This window comes from Rhinopithecus bieti, unplaced genomic scaffold, assembly GCF_001698545.2.
Source record: "Rhinopithecus bieti isolate Rb0 unplaced genomic scaffold, ASM169854v2 scaffold_36959, whole genome shotgun sequence".
NCBI lineage: Eukaryota > Metazoa > Chordata > Mammalia > Primates > Cercopithecidae > Rhinopithecus > Rhinopithecus bieti.
In genome coordinates, this window is record NW_016816945.1 from 443500 (window position 1) to 451456 (window position 7957).

The 7957-nt window shown below is 37.4% G+C and overlaps 1 protein-coding gene across 4 annotated transcripts in view; it reads right to left on the reverse strand.

Annotated features, from left to right (window-relative positions):
• The window catches only part of HORMAD2 (HORMA domain containing 2), a 100917-nt gene that overhangs the window by 80841 nt on the left and 12119 nt on the right, over window positions 1–7957 (reverse strand). For all 4 annotated transcript variants that reach the window (XR_001882147.1, XM_017855592.1, XM_017855590.1 and 1 more), the window contains exons 2-3: window positions 7005–7092; window positions 1380–1521 (exon numbers count right to left, since the gene is read on the reverse strand). Coding sequence is in view for 3 of the 4 variants with exons in the window: in XM_017855592.1 (XP_017711081.1) it covers window positions 1380–1521; window positions 7005–7055 (193 nt within the window). In the remaining variant the exon portion in view is untranslated. The remainder of the gene's footprint in view (window positions 1–1379; window positions 1522–7004; window positions 7093–7957) is intronic.

Genomic DNA, 7957 nt, shown 5'->3' on the forward strand with positions numbered 1-7957 from the left:
CTTGCTCTGTCGCCCAGGCTGGAGTGCAGTGGCCGGATCTCAGCTCACTGCAAGCTCCGCCTCCCGGGTTTACGCCATTCTCCTGCCTCAGCCTCCTGAGTAGCTGGGACTACAGGCGCCCGCCACCTCGCCCGGCTAGTTTTTTGTATTTTTAGTAGAGACGGGGTTTCACCATGTTAGCCAGGATGGTCTCGAACTCCTGACCTCGTGATCCACCCGTCTCGGCCTCCCAAAGTGCTGGGATTACAGGCTTGAGCCACCACGCCCGGCCTCCATATGAAATTTAAAGTAGTTTTTTTCTAATTCTGTGAAGAAAGTCAATGGTAGCTTGATGGGAATAACATTGAATCTATAATTACTTTGGGCAGTATGGCCATTTTCACGATAAACAATCCAGCTTCTTAAACAAATAAGATTTTGAAAAATTGTTGAGTCCTAGGTACTCGGGTTTTTTACTTTTTGGTTTTTTGTTTGTTTGTTTGTTTTGAGATGAAGTTTTGCTCTTGTCACCCAGGCTGGAGTGAAATGGCATAATCTTGGCTCACTGCAATGTCTGTCTCCTGGGTTCAAGTGATTCACCTGCCTCAGCCTCCCAAGTAGCTGGGATTACAGGTGCCCACTACAATGCCCAGCTAATTTTTGTATGCTTAGTAGAGACAGTGTTTCACCATGTTGGCCAGGCTGGTCTCGAACTCCTGACCTCAGGTGATCCACCCACCTCGGCCTCCCAAAATGTTGGGATTACAGGCATGAGCCACCATGCCTGGCCGGTACTTGTTTTTATAATAAGAGAAGAAAAGGGGCCAGAAACAGCTTGTAATATAAGGAAATGAGATGATAAGTTTAAGAGCACTGAAACAAAAGGAATGAAAGTAGAAGACCTGGCAATTGAGAAAAAAGCCAGAACTGATTAGAATAATAATTATCTTAAAATCCATGTGAATCAACAAGTGAGTATGGCTTTTTTTTTCCCCCAGCATTTTTACATATGTTAACAGAGAGAAAAGGTTTTCACTTGGTTCCTTTGAACTTCCTCAATGCCAAAGTGTACTAAAGAATAAATTCAATTGAGACACAAAATAGTGCAAATCTACAGCATTCAAATAGATTTTGATCTAGCTGTTGCTTTTATACTAGACTTGTCCAAACAGATTTCTTTTTTCTTCCATCTGTCACCTGGCATCTAGCCAGGAACTAGTAATTCCTATAAGTAAAATCACTACACACAGTAAAATTAAAATGGAAAAATGGATTAGCAAATTGGTCTCGAAGAACAGGCCCTTAAGTTGGAATTAGCACACTTTGTGAGAATTTGTGTATTCCTGCTAAATAGAGAAAGGGGCTACAACAGCCAAAGAGACTAGTTAGTTTAACTTTACCATCCAAATGGCGTTCTCCATAAGAGCTCTCTGGAAACAGGCCCCTTAGGTATGTTATACATGAGATGGAAGTAGCAAAAAGTTTCTTCACCATTTTCAGGGACTCATGCTCATTAGTGATTTGGGATGGGAAAACTGTTTCCTGGAAAAACAATGGAGGTGAAAAAAGATTAGTATTCTTTAATATATTCAGTTCAACACATCATTACCATAGATATAATGAAAAGATTTCTCAGAACTTCAAATTTGATACATTTGAAGGTAATCAAAAAGAAACAGTGCTTTGAATATTACATTAAATTAGATCTTCATAGGCAAGGCAGAGCAGAAAGGCAGAAACAATTACCCAAGTAATTCAAGACTAAAACAATTTATTTCATAATGATCCATGAAACTGGAGTTTTACTATGATTATGTAATCTCCTTCTCTTTCATACACTCCTCGGACCCTACTGCAATCTGGATTTTACTCCTTTCCTTTCTACACTATTCTCTCCAAAGTCACCAAGTACAGTCCTATGGTTGACCTCTTCTCATCCCTCATAATATGTAACTTCTTTATATTATCTGACACTGTTACCCACATACTCTCTTTTCCTCTCCAAGGTGCCATAACACTATTTTGGTTTTTCTCCTATTCCTACGTATCTGTCTCAGTATCTTTTATTTTTTTCCAGTTGTTCTGCTCTTTAAATGTTGGTTATCCCCCAGGATTCTGTCTTCAGGCTTTTTCTCTTTTACAGCTGTCTTCTTGAATAATTTCATCTAGTTTCATAGCTTCAGCTACAGCCTATACAGAAAGGATTTAGGGTTCCTATTTCTGTTATGAGTCCCAGTTCTATATTTTTATTTCCTGAACATCTGCACCTAAACTACTTTGTAGATCACTTAAACTCAGTTTATCTCTGCCACCCCTGGCTAAAACCTGATCCCAAGTCTCATTCTCAGACTAGTGAATCAGCACTACTCCAGTCATCCAGGTTAGAAGCAGCTTCATCTTTGTCTTCTCTCTTCTTCATACCCTACTAAATTCTATTAATTCTCTCTAAAAGAGTTCTCAAATCTATTTTCTCCTTTCCCTTCTCACTGCCACTGGCTTGACTAAGGACATACTCAATTATCTCCTTGATTACTGCAGTAGCCCCTGATTTCATTGCTAACAATTCTTTTATTCAACCTGTCTTCCATATTGTCATCAGAATTAATTTTCAAGGATACAAATCTTATCAGTGTTCGTCCAGGATAGAGTTCAAGTACCTTAGAGTGGGATTTGAGAACTGTCAAAATCTTATTCTTGTTTAGCTCTCCTGCTTCATCTCGTACCCCTTCCTCCCTACCCACACTCCCTTATTCTCTCCCATGCACCCCACTGTCTAGCCATGTGGAATTGCGGCTATTCATCTACTATTCTATTGCCATGTATTTCCACACTTTTGTGCTTTGCTTAAGCCAGAGCTCTGAGGAATACAAACCTTCTGTAAGATGTCACATAGTGTTCTATAAAAAGTATCAATACTAGGAATAGCTTCCTGCTAAATTTTATGTATGTGTATATATACAACATAGTAAACAAACTTAAATCATTGTTCTTAAATGATTAGATAGTCTTCCTTAAGAAATAGTGTGCCATAAAAGGAGTGTGATAAGAGAGCAACTGGTATATGAATTTGTGACTTTTGCTTCAGTATGTAAGGAGCATCTACCAAGAGTCATCTTGCATATAGAATATTTGCTGATGGATAGGTTGTGCCAGTATCTCAAATTATCATTTCAACATATGTTTGACATACTATGTGTACTGTATACACAATGTTTATTGTGTTTACGTATTAAAATAAAATAAAATTTGATCTGTTTTCTTTTCTTTTCTTTTCTTTTTTTTTTTTTGAGACGGAGTCTCGCTCTGTCGCCCAGGCTGAGTGCAGTGGCCGGATCTCAGCTCACTGCAAGCTCCGCCTCCCGGGTTTACGCCATTCTCCTGCCTCAGCCTCCCGAGTAGCTGGGACTACAGGCGCCTGCCACCACGCCCGGCTAGTTTTTTGTCTTTTTTTTTTTTTAGTAGAGACGGGGTTTCACCGTGTTAGCCAGGATGGTCTGGATCTCCTGCCCTCGTGTTCCGCCCGTCTCGGCCTCCCAAAGTGCTGGGATTACAGGTTTTAGCCGCCGCCCCTGGCCTCTTTTTCTTTTTTTTGAGACGGAGTGAGACGAGTTCGCTCTGTCGGCATGTCGGCTGGAGTGCAGTGCCCGATCTCGGCTCGACTGCAAGCTCGCCCTCCGGGTTACGCCATTCTCCTGCCTTCAGCCTCCCCAGTAGCTGGACTAACAGGTCACCGCTACCACGCCGGGGCTAACATTTTTTGTAATTTTAGTAGAGGATGGGGGTTTCACCGGTGTCAGCAGATGGTACCGATCCTCCTGACCTATCGTGATCCCCCGTCTCCGCCTCCCACAAGTGCGGGTTAAGGACGTGGAGCCACCGGCGCCAGCCGAATCTGTTTTTCATAATTATTCTGTAGGCTGCTTTTGCTGCTTTTCTATTAAGCCAAGCCAAAGATATTCTCAATGAAATTCCAGTCGGTGTGTTAATACATTATAATTCTAAAGTATTTTCTAAATATTAACAAATTAGACTATATTAAACTTTAGAACTTCTGTTCATTAATATACTACTAAGAGCATAGGTCTTACAAAGGACTCATATCCAGAATGTATAAAGAACTCCTAAAATTCTTTAAGAAAGACAAATAGAAAAGTGTCTATTTGTATGAAAATAGACAATAAAAGAGCATATCCAAATGACCAATAAACAAATGAAAAAGTGTTTAAATTTTATCAGGCAAGTGAGCATTAAAATCACAAGGAGGCCAGGGGTGGTGGCTCACACGTGTAATCCCAGCACTTTGGGAGGCTGAGGTGGGCGGATCACTTGAGGTCGGGAGTTCAAGACCAGCCTGGCCAACATGGTGAAACCCCTGTCTCTACTAAAAATACAAAAATTAGCCAGGTGTGGTGGAGGGTGCCTATTATCCTAGCTACTCGGGAGGCTGAGGCAGTAGAAACACTTGAACCCAGGAGGTGGAGATCACAGTGAGCCAAGGTTGTACCACTCCAGCCTGGGCAACAGAGTAAGACTGTCAAACAAACAAACAAAAAAATCACAATGAGAGAATACTACACACCCACCAAAATGGCTAAAAGTTTTTAAAAGGATGTAGAATAATAAAAACTCCTAAACACTGGTTGTGGGAGTGTAAATGGGTACAACCTCTTTGGAAAGTTGCTTGGCAGTATATAATAAAGCTAAATAATTACATATCCTATGACCCATATTTTACTCATAGGTATACATCCAACACATATGCTTATATGTTCACTATAGGACATGTATTAGAGTATTCAGAAAAGCATTATTTGTAATAGACCCACGCTGGAAACCACCCAAATGCTCATCAACAGTAAAATGAATAAAACTGTGGTATATGCCCCCGATGGAATACTATATAGCAATGAGAATGAATGATCTGTAACTATACCAAGTAATACAGATGACTCTCACTCATAATGCTGAGCAAAAGAAACCAGATACAAATGAGTATTAGTGTATGATTTCATTTATATAAAGTACAAAAGCAGGTGAAACTAATTTATGCTGTTAGATGTCAAGATGGTGGTTTCTCTTGGTGGGGAGAGGTAATAATAACTAGAAGACAGCATGAGAGGGAGTGCTGGTAGTGTTCTGTTTTCTGATCTGGCTTCTGGCTTACAACAATGTGTTAAGTTTGTAAAAATTCATTTAGTTGTACACTTATACATTATATGAATATATTCAGTAAAAATGTTAAGTGTTTGCTGGTCATATAAGTTTGGAAAATGTTGTCTTATGCAGTTCTTTTGGCCAGGCATGCTCTTTTTCCCATTTCCAAAGTATGAAAAATCTTAATCCAAATATGTATTTAATCTTATTACATTATAGGTACTGTTTTAGGTTCTGAGATGTAGTAGTGAGCAAAACATGTAACAATCCTCTCCCTCATGTGGCTTACATTCTGTATCACTCTTAATTCATACTATAAGGATAATACTTATTACCAGTTAATATAATATTTGAAGGCAGAGTGCAGATAAATTCTGACTTTTCCCAACATAGCCAGGGGGCATGGCTAACTCCACATGTCCCTAGGCTTTACCTAGACTCTAATGGCTTCAAAGCAGGTAAGCTGAACAATTTTTAAAAGTCAAAGAAGCAGTTTGTGACATTAAAGCATTTAGCAAACCTAATATCTGACCCAGACCAAATGTCTAAATTTTGAATATGTTTTTATTTTACCAATAATCTATTTTCCAAAGATTATTAAAGTCATGTAAACTAAAAGGCACTAAAGTTTTAATTCTTCTGACAAAATATTTGATTTAAGTGCTTATTTTTCTTTAAGCCAATTAATTAGCACTCTTTTATTGTAAACACCATACACACAACACATATAAATACACAGACAGAAGAAGATCCAGTAGTTGTAAGATTTTTCATTTGCCAGTTTTTAAGTTTCTTAACTGGATTACTGGCTTCAGGGTGGAGCCCTTGGAAGAATAGGCTCAGGAAAGCATGTAGTTTCTAGGGCCTAATAAACAGGCACAGCTGGAAGGTATAAACAGATTCCCAAAATTAAGGGTCTCATTTTTATACTGGATCCTGGATCCCCAGAAAAAGAGAGAAATGGCATAGGAAAAGACAGTACAACGCTTTTACCATGCATTTCACTGCAAGGCAGCCCAAAGTCAATCAGCCAATTTTATAATCAGCCCATCTTATTTCTTATTCTGAGCCAAGGCATATGCTAGGTTTTCCTCAGGGAATTCTCTCTTCTCTATGTGAATTATCTTCATCATTCAAGGTCTGTCCACCTTCAGCCTTACCTCTTTCATGAGGAATATACAGACCATTCCAGTCCACATGAAATTTCTAAATTCCTACAATTTGCATTGTCTTACTCTTTTTCACATATATATAAATCATATATTGCTTTGTATATTGTCTTAACTCCTAACCAGATTATAAACTTTTGGGAGATGGAGATCATATTTTTGTATTTTATCAGTGAATAACACAGTATTATGAATATTATATTACATAATATTGAGGCTCAATGAATAAAGAAATGATGCATTAATGAATGTCATGGGACAAACCAAACTACATGCCTGGCCCTGGGATGTTCCCCTAGACTTCTAGCATCCAAGTTTATCTCAGTGCTCTCCCTTTCTGTTCTTATAATTACACCATGGAGTGCAACACAAGTTTCCTAACGTTTTAGGAGGTGAGTATCTCACCAAGAACCATTCTCTTTAAACACCTTTTTGTTTCTGATTTCTTTTACTCTAGAAGATCTAAATATATTGTATAAACATGAAACAAGCACCCAGTAAGTAACTTTGTAGAAATTTATTTTAATTTTCTGGTCCTTGGTCTTTTAGGCAGTTAAAATGTTCACATACTCTCCCAGAATATTATGTGCTAATTAACTGATAAAACTGCTGCTTACAAACACACATACAAAAGATTAAAATTATAATTCTGAACTAACTCACTAAATGGTCATTGATTTTCTTTTAATTCTTAACAAATACCTTAGATGCCTTGTGTATTGTGATGGAGCGAGAAAGCTGAGCAGTGGCCATTGTAGAAATGTATCAGGATTATTCCAACAAGTCCAATCTATTAAAAAAGTAATTAATTCATTAGAGACCTTGGCAAATATAATGCTTCCTCTCTTACTCTACCCAAAATGAAATTGAAAAGTCTAAAAGCAAACCAAAATTAAAATCAAGGACAGTTAAGTATAAACTGTTTCCCAGATTGTTCAGTTTAGAGAGAAATTTACCAAGCTACATTTTGAAGAAGCAAAGGAAGAATGGATGCTAAGATAATTCTATCAGGCCCTATCTAAACTATAAAATGAATTTGAGTTGAAAAAAGTACTTATTGTTAATTTTCCAAAGGAGAACTATATAATTAAAATTTGATCACACTCACTGGGAAATAAGTTTAATAAACATTTTTATCTATAATTTTGGCATAAGGTCTCTGGATAAATTTTTCCATCCACTCAATGAAAATTATAAGATTATTTATTTGTTCACAAATATATTTGGAGGAGAAAATACATTGTAAATCACCTAGAGACTCAATATATATTATTAATCCTTGTCATTCTCTCATAGTGTAACAATGCTGTCTATATAGCAAAGGCTCAAAAACATTTCCTGAATTAACTTCGGTTGTAATTTATTTGCAACTTCAACTCAAAAGTTAATGTTTATACTTCATACCCATTAACACAGTTTTTCATCCAACTAGCTGAAAAAGAAATCAAGAGAGAAATCTCATTTACAATACCTACCAAAAAATTAGGAATACATTTAAGAAAGTGAAAGATTGCTACAATGAAACTACAAAATGCTGATGAAAGAAATCAAACAGAACACAAAAAGAAGAAAGAAAGAAAGAAAGAAAGAAAGAAAGAAAGAAAGAAAGAAAGAAAGAAAGAAAGAAAGAAAGAAAGAAAGAAAGAAGGAAGGAA